The following is a 15,248-nucleotide window of genomic DNA, read 5'->3' as shown; positions in this document are numbered from 1 at the left end:
GCAGCCGTTGGCACTTGCCTTTTTAATGACTTCCCGTCGAGGTCGCGTGTGGGGAGGTACTTGCTGAATTGCAATGTACCAAACCACCAATTTTGGGGGAAGGAGTACCTGAACCAATGGCCTGCGCCCCCAGCAGTCGCGTGTCCCGTCGCGTCTCCTTCAACGTCCATCTTCAACCTTCGACCTTCTCTTCACTCTCTCATTGCTCTTCATGATCAGACGTCCAGACGCCTGCCAGAATCTAATTCTCGTTTGCCATAATACTTGATATTAATATCTATCTTACGCAACCATTTGACCCCTCTAATTCGATGCGAAGCAATTGAAAGTGACAGGACTTGGACCCGACCCCCCGCAGCAGCATCCCCAATCTGGAAGTGCGTGTGCAGCTGCATGAGGTGGGCAGCAACCTCGTCTCTCAATTCAAAGGAATAGAACAATGGCATCCAACGCTCAGACCGCACAACCATCTGGGCTCTCACATTCATTTAAGCACGCCTCATCACCGGCCAATACGATCTCGACTACCCAGGCAAACAATGCCACCCGCACAGTGTCGCCTTCTTCAGCCTCCGGCAGCGGGGAAACGTCAAGCAGGAAGATGAAGAGGACCGGAGCAGCGAAACCGCTCATGAGACCGAGTCTTTACGGAGGACAGGCACCACCTTGGGCGACTTCCTTGCTAGGCGGAAAGTCATTTACGGCACCTGCTCCATCGCCTCCCACCCCTGCTCAAGCTTCTGCTCCTCTTCAAGCTCAAGCTCTACCTCAGGCCCAGGCTGAGAGCAAAATCGACACACCAGAGCTGGAGTTCGCTCAACCAAGTTCGAGTGCTGAAGATTCCGACGACAGCGGCGGCACGGAGTCAGGTAGCCCGGAACCAGCTCGCATTGTGAGCGACATTGCTCAGCCCGACCCTGAAGACCCATTAGCAGTCAAGCTCGAAGCAGTACTTTCGGAAGGTGGTTCAGATTCCGACATGGCGCGCGAGAAGAAGAGCCTTGCGCAGCATGCCAAAATCCAGGCTCTGCAAGATTCGTGGGCCTCGAGTAACGCATCTGGAGGTCAATCGGGTTCTGCTGGACAGTCGGCGAATGCAAAGGACTGGCTTGGTGGTGGTGGTGAGTTGACTTGCCCCTTCCAGCTCTTGCCAGATTGGGTCTCACAAGCAATCTCTGTTTGAGAGCCGTTCTTGACGGCGCTTCATGGAGGAATTCAGTCGAGACTGCCACTTACTGACACGCATACAGGATCTGCATCCGAAGCATCGTTCAAGAGAAAGCATGCTCTAACTGAGAACTTGGCTGGGGGTGATGCCAAGCGGCAGGCAACAGACATCGACATTCGTGGCGCATCAACCAGGTACTTATCTGAAGAAGGAACAAATCCAGCTGCCACGGAGCAGGACTTACTGAACGTCCTCGGGCTCGGACAACCCGGTTCCAGGCCAGACATCCTGAAAAGCACCGAAGACGCCTCATCGCCGGCAGGGGCAACGCATCAAGCTCAAGTCATTGAATCCTCGGACGAGGATATGGACTACGAGGACCAAGCAGATGCTGATCATGTAACGGACGAAGACGAAGACGAAGGCGGAGAGACTGAAGGAGACCTGGAGATCAACACTACAGGCACGCCATCCACAAAAGCCGCCCTCGTAAGAGAAGTGCCTCGTAACCCAAAAGACTGTAACTGACAGGGACACAGCCGCCATCTCAAGGCACTGATCAAGAGTTCACGTTCACGAAAAACCCTCATCCTCGCGGCTATTTGCAATGGAGAACGCCCCAGGGCATAGAATCTACCTGTGGCGCTATCATACCTACGAATTACAAATTTCACTCTGACCCAAAAAACCCATACATCTGTCCGGTGCGCAACTGTCGCGTCATTTTTCCAAAGTGGAATGGGCTTGGAGCGCACTTCTGCGTAAGTCTTCTATTCGGTTGATCCCAGAGTCCTGTGACATTAACAGTATACAGGCAAAGCATCGTAGCTCAAAGTTCAACGACAACCTCGACGGGACCCTGTCATTCGTGGACTACTACAAGAGGGTAGGCACCAAGTACGCGGCCCCCATCGTGGTCTCCCAGAATCCCCTCCGGGGCGACGAGCCTCCCTTGGCGGAGCCAGTGACTGCAGGCTATAAGCCGGTGTCGGCCCCGGCCGGAGCTCCTAACCCAGTCCCGTGGGGCCCGACTCCGAAGCCTTTGAATCCAGCTCCGGCCCGGGCCACCCCCAAGTCATACTTGAAGAATGATATGACGGTTATCAAGCAATCTTTAGTGGCCCCTCCTCCGAGCCAAAGCGTTCCCGCCTCAGATGGCTCGCTTCTCACCTACCTGTCCGGCCACCTTTCTCCCGCTTACAAGATACCGGTAGAAAGGCCGGACGTGAAGGCGCTACTGAAACTCCCTCGGCGGCGCCCACTACCTCAGACATGGAAGTTGAAGTACACTGGGATTGGACACCTGGCGCCCCTCGCAACAGTTGCGCTTCTGATATTTCTCACTGGCGATATTGCGACACCATGTTGCCACGTGTGCTACAAGCACAACGATCCCTTCGAGAACTTTCTCCAGCCCTGTGTCGTCATGTCCGCCACAGCTCCTGGATTCTTGAAGGAGATTGGAAATAAGGCCTGCTCGGGATGCCAGTGGCGGTCTAACTTCCGCAGAGAAAGAAATAATTGCTCCTTCTTGTCCTCAGGCCAAGGAGTGCCAAGCCCACAAGTGACCCCGATAGCACCCCCTACACGATCTGCGGTTGCAACTCGCTCCGCATCTGCGACAACCGCAGCTGATGCATATGCCTTGCCATATCCTCCAGCATCTCAACCACCTCCCAAAACCTCAACCCCGGTGTCTGCCGCTTCTCTGCCGCCGTCAACACAGCCGGCGCCGAGCACTCACAAAGTCAATAGCCACCCACCCCTTAGCCCACCGAGACGGACCACAAGGTACTCGGCGGCCAACGCAAAGCTTCCTGTTGATTCTGCAGCATCTACGCCCGCCGGACATGCCTCTTCGCTCAGCGGCAATATCATGCCACCAAACACTCTGGAAATGGAAGACTGGGAGGTTGCCCCAGGGCGGATTCGTGATGAACGCAGCGAATCCCCCACAAGTATGTCTTCTAACGCCTATCCGATGCTATACTACGATGCTAACCATGTACTAGATGTAGCCTTTTCCAACTCCTATCTCACGAGCAACCAAGCTGTGACTGTCTCTGAGGAGATATCCTTCAACGTCATCGTCATCAAGCCCGGAGAGTCACATGAATGGGCTGCCGAATCAGAGAAAGTTCGAATCTGCTCCTTGGCCGCGGGTAAACTTAAGGTGAAACTTGAGAATACGGAACCATTTTCTATGGGCCCGAACGGAATGTTCAAGATGAAGCCCGGTACAGGATGTACTGTTTTGAACCGGCTATATATCGACGCGGTGGTGCATGTCACCACTGTTTCGTCCTTTTAGAGCGAATACTTCTTAGGGTGTGAGCGTGTATTAGGAGGCGTTAGGAGTCAGAGAGGCCCGTATACCGTGCCCAGTCTTTACATGACGACACGGTTGAGGCCTTACGCATCGCAAGCCACTTGCTTAGAGTCTTCTTACTGAGCTTTAGCAGGTAGCCTCCCATCATTGAACGTATTACAATACTTTTCGAGACCTTGACGACCTTTTCGTACTAGCATTCTCAGGACGGATCTATTTCATTTCCGTGTTCTCTTCTTGGCGGTTCTGTGGTTCGTCACATTACACCTTAGCCACCTTTTCTACCAAGGCCTTTCTCATGGTACACCACCTCGCCGCTTTGAGGCATTTCAACAGCCTCGATGACCTGCCCATCGCCTTCCAGCTCTTCGGGCCTGACATAGTCCTTCGGCTCAACCCATCCCTCTTCCATGATCGGAGGCGGCCAAATCTTGCAGGAAACCCAAAAGGTGAAGCCGGACAGGAACAGTCCGACCCAATACGCAAAGAAGTAGAACCTCGTGACGCCGATGGGGGCTGAAACACCCATGTTGTTAAGGAAGCCGTAGAAGTTGGGGATGATGCCAACGATGTAGGCGGCGTAGGCACGGATGTTCCAGCCGTAGGAGTAATGGTAGGCCCCTGACTTCATTGACGTGAAGCAATCTGGGATGCTGATGCGGCCGCGGCCGATGATGTAGTAGTTTACCAGCAAGACGCCCGTGATGGCGGAGAGGAAGATTTGGTAGGATGAGAGGAAGGAGACGAAAACGGAGGCAGAACCCTGGTGCTTGTTAGCTATGTCCCTGGTCTCCTCGGAGGCTTAACAATACTTACTAGGAGAAACCATGGGTTGATGGCAAACGAAATGACGGCACAGACAAAGAAGCCTCTTCGAACTGTGAGATACTTGGGAAACAACGCCGCAATATCGTTACCGGCCGGCAAAGAGTTCTCAAAGATGGAGCTGAAGATGCAGCAGTATGCGAAGCAGCCGGCGATGAAGAAGCAACCGGCTCGGTTGGCCGCCGTGTATTCGGCCGTCTGGAGGTTATCCAGCAGCGTCACGGGATTCCAGATCAACTCGCCAAAGATCAATTCGCTAGAGGCGCAGACCAGATTTCCAACCGCTGCCACGATGAAGTTGGCAACGGGGAAACAGAAGAGGTTACCGACAACAACATCATTCTTCTTCTTTGCATACCGCTGGAAATCAGCAGCATTACTTGCAAAGGTTGCGCAGTTGGCCGCGCCGAGCATCAAGAACTGGATAATAAGCCACGCCCTCTTCGACCCCGTCGCCGTGCCACCCTGGCGGACAACAGGACCAAGGCCACCTGCCTTTGTCGCCGTCCACGCAAGCATGGCTACGGCGGAGACGACGAAGACGCACAGCTTCGCGTAGACGAGTCCGCGCATCTTGGGGACCGGGATAACGAGGAACGCGCAGGTGATGAGCCAGAAGATGACGAAGCCAATCATGCCCGCCGTCGTGAGAGCTGAACCCTCGCCCATGGTATTGGGAATGTTTGCAATACCCGGAATGATGGCGTGGAGCATCACGTAGATGCACTGTCCTCCCTGCACGGCATTCACGCCGTTCCAGACGATAGCCATGACGGCGCGGTTGAAGGTCGGCCACCACGCACCGTAAATACCGAAAGCAGCGCGGCAGACGACGGGGTATCCGACGTGGTAGCAGCTGCCCGGCCGGCCGTTGAGCGTGATGACGGCGGCGATGAGGCACTGCCCACCGAAAGCGCAGGCGAGGGACTCCCACATGGAGAGGCCGAGGGCCTGGGCAGTGGAGGAGGCATACCAGTTGGACACGGTCGCGGTGGCGGAGAACCAGAAGGTGAAGTAGGTCCATTGGGTCCAGGTGCGGTCGGCGAGCTTGAGGGGGCGGAGGTCGTCGTTGTTGAGGAGGGCATCGCGGCCGTGGATGTCCGAGGTGCCGGCGGCGGCGGGGACGCGGAGGCGGTTGAGGAGGCCCATCTTGTGTGTGCAGCTTGCCGGCGTCGGCAGGCTCGGTCCAGGAGGTAAGCTTGCGGTCAGAGACTCTCGAGTTTTGATGCTCGTCTCTAGAGACTTCAGCTGTGATGATCGTTGAAGAAGCAATGCCCGCCCACCCGTACAAGTTACTTGAACAGCAAACAGGAGGCGCCCGGAGGAGCTCAAATTTACCATGACAGGGACTTATACCAAATCATACCCGACAGAGTGGTAATCGTATCGGCTACGGAGTCGCAATCGGCTGCTGCATGCTGATAGCCCATGATACTCCTCGAGATACCGGCGTCGTGCGGTTCATGTGGGGGAGATAAGCACTGCAGGGATGCTGACGAGTCTCAATGGCCGACACATTGTGCAATCTTCCACAGGAAAGAGTTGTGCATTGCTGTACAGAGCATCGCTGGTTTGCTAAGAGGTAAACATAGTACCGGTCGCAGCTATTCTGCTGTTGAAACATGATGATAGTGAAGTGAACTCAAGCTTCACTAAGACCTCTCAGTTGATGCCAAGTATCTTGGTAGATCGGCGTCTATAAGTCCTGTACGTATAAGGGTCAACCGGAGAAAAGAGATGTCCCCGGAAAACAAAGGACCCCTGGTGGCTCCGAAGACGGGGATCAACCCCGTACCCCACACGGTCCGTTGTCGGCGCATTTGCCCCGAGAGCGATAAGCGGCCGTGCTGAGCGGATTTGCAGATTGTCTCCAGCGAACCGCGTCGCACGCCATTATCTTTGGCTGTCGTGTCATTCGTCCTTGTTCAAATCGCAGACGGTTTCCGCCTAAGACCGGCGGACGAGATTTCACTTACCCGGCAAGGCCTGAACCACTCCATCTGAGCATTTCGTTCGTCCGGAGGCTTAAGTCGGAGTTGGAACTTCTCATTCGTATGCAGTGATACTTATCGTAAGTGTTAATTTCAAAAAAGAGGCAACTCGCACAACTCAAAAAGGGATCCATTGCCTTGACTTAGAGCTCGAAGATCACGACCTCGCCCGATACAAAATAAGGACGAAATAGATCAGCTTGACAACTGGGCCGATCTCACTCTCATAACCCGAGACCATGACTACCACGGTAACGACCACCGCTCCAGAGAGCTACAAGCTCGAACTCATGTCCGCTTACGGCCCCGTCTACCGCGATGTCTTGAAGACCCCGCCTCGAGACTGCAACGCCTCGGAGGTCCCCATCATCGACCTCTCCACCATCCGAGGCACCGAGGCCGAGCGCAAAGCCCTCGCCGCCACCATCCGCGACGCGGCCGAGAATACGGGCTTCTTCTACATCAAGAACCACGGCATCCCCAAGGCCACTATTGACGCGGCCTTCTCGCAGGCGCAGGCCTTTTTCTCGCAGCCAAATGATAAGAAGGCGTTGGCGACGCAGAAGAAGAGCAAGTTCTTCAATGGGTGGACTGAAAAGCGCGCTGCGCAGATCTCGCCGACAGAGACTAAGGATCATCGTGAGGGGTTCAGTTTTCGGTATGATCCGCGGTATGATCCCGAGACCAAGGACCCGGACGCCGTGCCGGAAGACGTGAAGCCGTGGATGAAACATGAGGACTTTGTGTGGGAGGGAACGAGTCATTTGCCCGGGTTCAAAGATGATATGATCACGTACTGGCAGGGCTGTTTGACGCTTGCCAGGAGCTTGATCCGGGCTTTTGCATTGGCGTTGGATGTTCCTGAGAACTATTTTGACGATGTTGTCACATATCCTGGAAGGTTGGTGACGACGCTTTTGACGAGATCATGAGCTTAGACTGACAACCTTACAGCGATAGCGTCTGCAACTACTACCCAAAGAACACAGAAGCGCAAGACGCCACTATCGACGTCGGCCTAGGCGCTCATACCGACCTGCAGTGCTTCACTCTCCTCTGGCAAGACAGCGTCGGCGGGTTGCAGGTGCTCACGAAAGACGGGCAGTGGATCAAAGTGCCGCCCGTTCCCGACACTTTTGTCATCAACATTGGCGACTTTTTGCAGCGGTTATCCAATGACCGATTCAAGTCAACGGTTCACCGAGTCTTTAACTACGCTCCTGAGGACCGGTATTCAATGCCCTTTTTCTTTGGCTTTAATCACAACGAGCAGTGTTCTGTGCTCCCTACCTGTACAGATGAGAAGAACCCGCCGAAGTATGAGCCGATCAGCTGTGGTGAGGTACGTTACGCAGCCCCCCTCTAAGTCAATATGAGACCGTCGAGTGGTAAGACTGACTTGTCGATAGTGGTGTCGTTTGAGGTTTGAGCGGACGTTTGAATTCTCGAGGTCAAAAGACTCGAAATGATGTTGCTGAAAAGAGCCATCTCATTTTACTCATGACCTCATTGCATATTGCTCGAAATACCTATACCTACACCAATTCTAAATCTTCGATTCTTCCCGATTTGAAACAGGATTCTACCAATTCGTCTGCGCAAGTGATCTTACTTCGCAAATACCTGCGCCTCCCTAATTCAAGAAGCCCGACCCGGCTGTATTTGACTACGCCACCTTGGGCAGACTCGATGGGCCTGATGTGAAGATACATCCACGTAGTCTCCTCACCTTTACCCACTCTGAGGACTAGGGCAAACACTGCCTCGGCTTCCCAGATCGAAGTAGCAAGACTTGCCGCTCTGTTGGGAAAGTCGTGCAACACAGTAATCGGGAACGTTTGGTCTCTTGCTCTTTCACTCAAGCCAGTGAAAATAGGGCATCTCAAACCGACGGTGATGCCATCGTTGACAGAAGTCAGTTTAGCGTAGTATATCGGTTTCTTCATACTCCCCTCTCGAGGCATTCTGACTTGACTTCGGCAGCTTGCCCAGGACCACGACGGCGTTTCCTTGGCCTTCAAGTTTTGGGAGTCAGGTTCGCTGGAAGGATTCTCTGTATGCCATAGCAAGTCCAAGGGAAGAGAATTTCTCCAGATCCCGGCAATGTAATCCTGCATTTCTTGCCCTGTCCGGCGGCCATATTGGATTGCGAGACCCATTATCGCGGGCAGCCTGTCTGACTCTTGAGTCAGGTCCAGGGTTGTGTATCTCTCTACCAGCCGACGCCACCAATTGCGGAGGTTTCGTGCCGCATGCTCACCCTTGTCGTCTAATGAGGTATAGTATGCCATCTTAAGCGGCATCGGCAAGAGTGCATAGTTCGGGTCCTCTGCCCGCTTGGAGTCGTGGAACCGGTAGGATCTTTGGTTGACCTGACTCATGTTGCCTTCCTCTCCTACAAGGTTTAACCGGCCTGTCATGCCAGAGAGTCTACCGCATTCGCATTGAGAGCTTTCGTAGCACTCCCACATGACTTCGTTTGGGGCGAAGATGACGAACCTGCGGGAAAGTAGTCTTTCTTGCATCACCCATCCCCTCGTCATCAAATCCAATCTGCTAGGCGTACGAAGACTCTTCTGGTGCATAACATGTTCCCTCCCGGCCATCTCGTACTCGTTCTCATGATCCGGTAGTTCTTTTCGCAACATCAGTCTCGGATTTTGGCGTTGAGGGTTGGTAACGTCAAATCCCTTGTATACGCGTTCAGCTTCAGCAAAGCAGCCATCAGGCCCAGCGGCTGCTGCGACAGTAAGGAGTGCACCCTCATAGACAGAACACATCAACTTTGACTCTGCGTCCCAGTCTGCAATGCTATCCTGGATGATGCATAGGCTGTCGATCCAGACGTATTGGATGGGCTCCTCGTCTGGGTGGTCTTTCGCATACCATGAGGCAAAGTCTTGGATGAATATGATGGCGTCTTGGAAGTTCCGAGTAAGAGCAGACCAAGGAATATTCTTCTCCAGCGATTCGATGTTGCTGCTCACACATCGCGGCATCTTGGAAGCTTCTATCCATCGGTGGCTAAGTGCGATGTAGTGGCTTCTTGTGGTGACACGTTCAACTAATCGCATATTGTCTTTGTCTGAAATATCAATCAGCCGAGTTGGCATCGGGTGTATGCTGAGTCCACTGCCACAGTCCGGGTGCTGCGCGGCACATTCCTCGAACCACGTAAAGATCTTTTTGAAAGCATCTGGAGACCCCGTGTGGCCTACGATGGGCAGAGACTCGTAGGCATGGGCTATATACACCGGCAACGGGTTATAAGCATTAGGATCAAGGACTGAGATCAAATATCGCAGACAGGACTGCATATAACCTTGGGCCGGTGGTAGCGTTGCTTTAAGCAGTTGTAATTTTGATAATATATAACCGCCCCTTGGCCCTCCTTTTCTCGCGGTAAGAACAATGTTCGTGCTGTCAACGTCTGCGTCGATGTAGAATAGGGCATCTCGCATGTTGTCCGAGTCTACATCGTCAAGGATATGACTGAAGAATGAGATTGTGAAGCGGGCTACCCAGCAGCCGTGACAACGGTTTTCGTACTCTGGTTGCAGTAAGCGGCGATCGGGCTTGGACTTGGGGTCCAGTCCGGTTCGGGGGTCCGGGCCGGGTGGCATGTCAGTGGAGAAGAAGGACAGGCATATCGGGCATTCTTCCGTCTTGTAGATCCATCCAGGCAGAAGCCGCTGCCTCAGCGATGACATGGTTCAGCAGTTCCAAGATGCCTATCCAGGAGGTAAAATTGCTAACCTGGAACTCAGTGCAGGTATGGATAGGCCGACTTAGTGTGGGCTGAAAGACAACACTCCGAAAATCAACGCAAGTTGGTTATCGGGGGCCTGATTTCAGAAAATGACTGCTGAACATCGACAATTTTTAGAGTCACTACCCCGCTCGCGGGCTCCGTGGCTCGATGCCTGCATATCATCTGCAGAAAAGGGTGGTATCACGTGGGGCTGTGACATTGGCATTGCAGTAGTGCTGATTGGCAATCTATCCGTCTGATAGCCGGCCCATAGATGGAAGCCAAAGGGAAAACGGCATAGAGACTTGGCATTTTGCGAGTATGTGAGTTGTTGTGAAGTTGTCTCTTGTCTTAGCTTGCGTTAACTGAATCCCGATGGTTATAATAGTAACTGACTCGGTATCATACCTTACTAAGTGAAGAACCGCTACAGAGGAAATGTAAGCTGGGCATTCTCTAAGGAATACTGAATGCCTATTTCTTCTCCCCCACAATTGATTCATCAGTCATCATGGATCAAGGTATCATCAGCTCTTCCCGCACGTAATTCGTTTGTCTGACTTCAGCTCCCTCCCCCCAGCCGATTCGGGCAGGTAAGATGAGGTCCAACTGCATCACTCGGCTAGAAGTCGAAGCTCTGTCCGAATTGAGTGCTTGGCTATAACCAACCACTGACAGCTTTCTCTCATCCCGGCACCTACCCTCGATGCAAACGTAGTTATTTTTGTTCGTGCCGTGGCAGCCTGCATTCGTCGCCTTCCAGTTTGCGGTTGCTCGTATGCAATTCAACCTTGAATTTTTAGGTGGAGCAATAGTTGATCGACTTGATTGGTGGGAGTCAAGCCCAAATGGCACTGTACCGCAGATGTGTTTGTGGTTTGGGGGCTGGTGTACTGCAGGTTGTACTTGGCGACCGCGGGAGGACCCGTTTGCAGTGCTTCATTGAGTCTTTCCACAACAGTCCAACACCCGGTCATGGATTTTCAACAAGGACTCGCTGTCATAAAAGAATTGAATAGTTGCCCCGGAAGGATCTTGAGCATTGTGACTTGAAACTTTGCCCCAAATACCCCGCGCCCAAATTCATCATGTTTGGCCAAAGATACAGCCATTTCTCAGAAAGTGGGCTAGACTCTGGCCCCGGAGAGGCACCTCGCGGACGACTCTCAAGACCAGTGTCCGCAGAAGCTTTCCCACAATTCATCTCGAGAGATAGACAGAGATCAACTGATCTTGACCAAGGGCATGGTACGCGCTCAATGAAAGTTGACCAGACTGAGTTACTGCTCACAAATCGACAGGAGCCCCCTTGTCGAGCGATGGCTCTGGTAGCGCAATGCGCCCGGCAATAGCTAGAAGAGAACATTTCCAACCCAGACGCTCGCTTAACAATATTGAGGGGAATCCCCTGATTACAGGCCTTCCAGACAATCAGCCTTCCACAGCGAGGTCAAAGTCTGGCACGCCTGCTGTGAACATATCAATCAACAGAAAGCCAGTAGCTACATCTACTTTCGACACCATCGATAGTCAAGGTTATCAAAGTCTGAAGCGGGGCTATTCGAGTGACGAGCCGCCTAGTAAATCAGAGTGTGAACCATTTACGGCCAAGCCGCTTTGGCGTATATGGGCCTGGGAGGTGTTCTACATATTTCTCAGCATATCCTCCTTCTTTTGTACGTTTTCCAGCGTCTGGCTCTATAAGAATACCGTCGAAGATTTCATACTAATGATTTTGACTCTAGTGATCGTTGCGGTCCTCTGCAGCTATGACCAACAGCCTTTGCCAGACTGGCCGCTGCATATCACGCTCAACACCTTCCTCGCTTTCTTTACTACGTTGGCAAAAGCAGCCTTCATGCTGCCTGTATCTGTCGCAATAAGTCAGACGCAATGGTCATGGTTCCTCAAAGACCGACCTCTTCATGACTTGCAATTGTTCGATCAAGCGAGCAGAGGGCCGTGGGGCTCCGTAATGCTATTGAAACGTATCCGATACAAACACTTCGTTTCTCTCGGTGCCTTTTTGATGGTTGTCAGCGCCCTAACTTCACCGGTAACGCAACTCGCCATCAAGTATCCTGTACGAGACTCTGTGGCCCTGCGCGAGGAAGCCAAGGCTGCGGCTGTACGCAACATGACATCAGACGAAGACCGCATGAACTTAGGGGCACGTCGAGCTTTAGTACTAGCCACTTTGTCTGACAGCACCAATTTCATGGAGCCTATTGCACCCACAGGCGCGTTCTGCTCTACAGGTAATTGCACCTTTGATCGGTATCAGTCTCTGGGCATTTGCATGAAGACGGCGAACATCACCGACCACTTGAAAGTGGAGGAGTTCGATTCCCCAGACATGATCGACACCCTTGTCTTGGGTTTCCCAAAGCCCGATGCAAAGGTGTGGCGAGCATCTCTCCCTAGCGGCCTGGAAATGGCTCATCAAACACCATTGGCGGCCATGACTGACATGCTTAATGGGAGTGAGACCTTTGCTTTCCAAGACGATGAAGATCTCAAGCAAACTAGGATATCGTCTTTTACCGTCATCTACACCAACCCGACAGAGCTGAATGAGACGTGGTATAACGGGCTTTCTGAAGCCGCCGGAGCGCCGTTTGCATCCGACCTCATCGGCGCAATTTACAATTTTCGACATGAAGCAATGGAGGTCATGTATCATCTATGCGTTCAGACGTTCGAGACAGAGGTTTCTATGGGTATCGAAAGAACCACTCTTGTCGAGACGTCTGCTGTACCTGTTGAACAAGAGAAACCCTTCTTTCTGGACATGCGGTGCCGGCCACTCCTTGGAGAAGCCTCACGTACATGCAACCAGAGCATCGACCATTGGCACGAAACATTGCATCTCAAGGATCCGAGGTTCTTGACAAAGCTTGACGTTGACTCGACTCTCGAGGAGGAATATTACAGTGCAAGCTACTTCTCTCTAGAGAAGATATCTACCATTCTAAAGACCGATATTGTGGGCTATGCGAGTGCTAGCTACGTCACCGAAGAGTATCAGGATACAGCTGTTTTCTTCCGTGGACAAGAGTTCCTCAAGACTCTTTTTCAAAGTGTCGTGTATGACCTGAAAAATATCGCCAACTCTACTCTACGACAAATCGCCTTGAACAATATACACAAAAATGTTGCAACTAGTGTATCAACAATGTAAGTCTACTCATTAGCCCCTTGTTGCACTGCTCTAAAATCTTGGGCTTCTCTGAACTTTGCTACCAGCATGCGAGTCAATCAACCGCAGAGTTACGCCTTCAACTCTTTCAACATTTCTGGCAAAGCATTGACGCAGGTCTCATACGTACACATCACCTGGGGGTGGATATCTTTGCTTGCAGTCGAGATCATGATTGCTCTGCTATTTCTTGCCCTTACAATCGTCAGCCAAATCAAACTGAATGGTGGCCAGGCATCAAGCAGAGAAGAACGCAATGCATTCCGCGAAGCCAAGAACTCGTCTTTGGCCATGCTAGTCGCCCTAGACGAAGACTCTCGTGTTAGAGCAGGCGGTGGACTCCGGCCTTTGGATGAACTCCAAAACGCTTCCAAGGCTCTAAAGGTTCGATTTGAGGGTCGCCAGATGGTCACGGCTGATGAGACGGTTATCGAAACCTCGGAAGTTGGTGATCGTGTCATTTAGGGTATCCGACGAGAATTTGAGGTTTGTTTCCAGATGATATATATATAGCATTTTGCATGGAAGTTACAAGCACCCTAAGAAGGAGAGTCATTGGCTCATGGCCTAGCATGATACATAACAACGTCCCGCGTGCCTCCATAGTTTTGGTGTGATATTGTCAACACCCGAAGTGAAAGGAGCAGCAAATCACACCTGTATACATGCTGACTCATGGTAGCTCATATCTCAACTATTTTCTTACTGGTGGGTCAGCTTCGTCTCTGACCTTGTAGCCTACCTAGGCTGCGATGGAGCTAAATACTCACCAGCAAGGATTTCTTCCCGCTTGAGCTTCAGATCACCATCGCCCAGTTGTGACTCCAGGTCATTATCATCGGGATGTTCGAGATGAATCCAATCGTTGCCGAATGTCCGAAGACAAGCAACGGTGATCCACAGGTCCTCCATGCTGGCGTGACCTGTACCACAGCCGGCATCCAACAAGCACTGAGTGATGTAGCCTTCCGGAAGCTTACTAGGCGCATCGAGGAAACATGGCCGCAATATCTTTTTGTCACCGCAATAAGTTTCAGCGATGATGGCATCGCCCATTCGATATAGGCATTTCGCACGGGGTATCCAAGGCGTAGCGTCTATTAAAAGTCCAGCCCACGTAAGTCCACGTTAGGGGGATTTCAGTATATAGAATCTAAGCTAAGGAGTAGAGGTTTCTAGAGCGGAGGTTCTATAAAAGTTCTATAAAAAAAAAGCGCTTAAATAAAACCTCTATAAAAACGGCGTAGTAAGCCGTAATAATATCTAGGTTAAAGCTCGGATTTATTAATCGGGTCTAGCCCGTAATATATACCCCCCTACCTCGCTTCTAAAATAAATCCGCTACTAATCCGTTTTTTAATTATAAATACCCCGGGTAATTAACCGCCCTATTTTAACCCGTTAACTAGCCGCCCGTAGTCCTTTTTATTAATTTCTATTAGGCCCCCCCCTTTATAAAAAGCTTTCTCTTTTTAACCCTTACGTAACGATTTATAAATACTTTAATCTATCTATTTCCGTACTTTTATTATTTAAATTTCGTTAATTTATTATAAAAATTTAATTTTTAATAAACTTACCGTCCCCGCCGTTATTTTTTATATATATAATCTTTTTTTTGCGTTTATATACCTGCGCATATTTAAAAACCCTTTTTTAATTTAAGAAATAGTTAAATAAATATTTTATACGCCGCCGCTACTATATTTTTTATATACTATTACTCCGTAACTTTTTAATTTTTTATCTATTATTAATACTTTAATAATTCGTCCCCGTTAACTAACCCGCCGCTACTACTATACTTACTAAACCCGTCGCCCCGTTTAATAATAAAAATAATATAGATAATAAAAAGTTAGAGTTTAGTTTTAACTCCGAGCTATTATCTATTTACTTCTTTAAAAACGAGTCGGACGTTTAAATAATATATTAAACCTATATAGCGTATTTATTTTCTATTTATAAAGTCCGCTAACTTTATA

General features: G+C 51.0%; 5 protein-coding genes across 5 annotated transcripts; 3 read left to right on the top strand and 2 right to left on the bottom strand.

Annotated features, from left to right (window-relative positions):
* Nucleotides 1-439: 439 nt before the first annotated feature.
* On the top strand, nt 440-3,479 carry BDZ83DRAFT_754859 (uncharacterized protein; the record flags this gene model as incomplete). The annotated part of the gene is made up of 5 exons (XM_060514542.1): nt 440-1,121; nt 1,251-1,657; nt 1,708-1,929; nt 1,983-3,126; nt 3,181-3,479. The coding sequence occupies 5 exons, from the start codon at nt 440-442 to the stop codon at nt 3,477-3,479; spliced, it is 2,754 nt and encodes a 917-aa protein (XP_060361858.1).
* Nucleotides 3,480-3,765: 286 nt separating this feature from the next.
* BDZ83DRAFT_754858 (NCS1 nucleoside transporter) lies at nt 3,766-5,471 on the bottom strand (the record flags this gene model as incomplete). The annotated part of the gene is made up of 2 exons (XM_060514541.1): nt 3,766-4,260; nt 4,314-5,471. 2 exons carry the CDS (start codon nt 5,469-5,471, stop codon nt 3,766-3,768), a joined length of 1,653 nt encoding a protein of 550 aa, XP_060361857.1.
* A 942-nt stretch (nt 5,472-6,413) lies between these two features.
* BDZ83DRAFT_443206 (2OG-Fe(II) oxygenase superfamily protein) lies at nt 6,414-7,815 on the top strand. Its single transcript, XM_060503124.1, has 3 exons — nt 6,414-7,214; nt 7,268-7,655; nt 7,723-7,815. The coding sequence occupies exons 1-3, from the start codon at nt 6,553-6,555 to the stop codon at nt 7,780-7,782; spliced, it is 1,110 nt and encodes a 369-aa protein (XP_060361856.1). The 5' UTR covers nt 6,414-6,552; the 3' UTR covers nt 7,783-7,815.
* A 459-nt stretch (nt 7,816-8,274) lies between these two features.
* Nucleotides 8,275-9,423, bottom strand: BDZ83DRAFT_536439 (uncharacterized protein; the record flags this gene model as incomplete). Its single annotated transcript, XM_060503362.1, has 3 exons — nt 8,275-8,582; nt 8,748-8,886; nt 8,995-9,423. Coding segments are annotated over 3 exons (876 nt in total), but the record flags the coding sequence as incomplete, so codon positions are not given.
* Nucleotides 9,424-11,059: 1,636 nt separating this feature from the next.
* Nucleotides 11,060-13,964, top strand: BDZ83DRAFT_630804 (uncharacterized protein). The gene is made up of 4 exons (XM_060508850.1): nt 11,060-11,312; nt 11,366-11,740; nt 11,810-13,241; nt 13,311-13,964. The coding sequence occupies exons 1-4, from the start codon at nt 11,153-11,155 to the stop codon at nt 13,726-13,728; spliced, it is 2,385 nt and encodes a 794-aa protein (XP_060361854.1). The 5' UTR covers nt 11,060-11,152; the 3' UTR covers nt 13,729-13,964.
* Nucleotides 13,965-15,248: the final 1,284 nt, after the last annotated feature.

This window comes from Colletotrichum acutatum, assembly GCF_030867785.1.
Source record: "Colletotrichum acutatum strain CBS 112980 chromosome Unknown BDZ83scaffold_89, whole genome shotgun sequence".
Lineage (NCBI taxonomy): Eukaryota > Fungi > Ascomycota > Sordariomycetes > Glomerellales > Glomerellaceae > Colletotrichum > Colletotrichum acutatum.
This window is presented reverse-complemented; position numbering and strand designations above follow the sequence as displayed.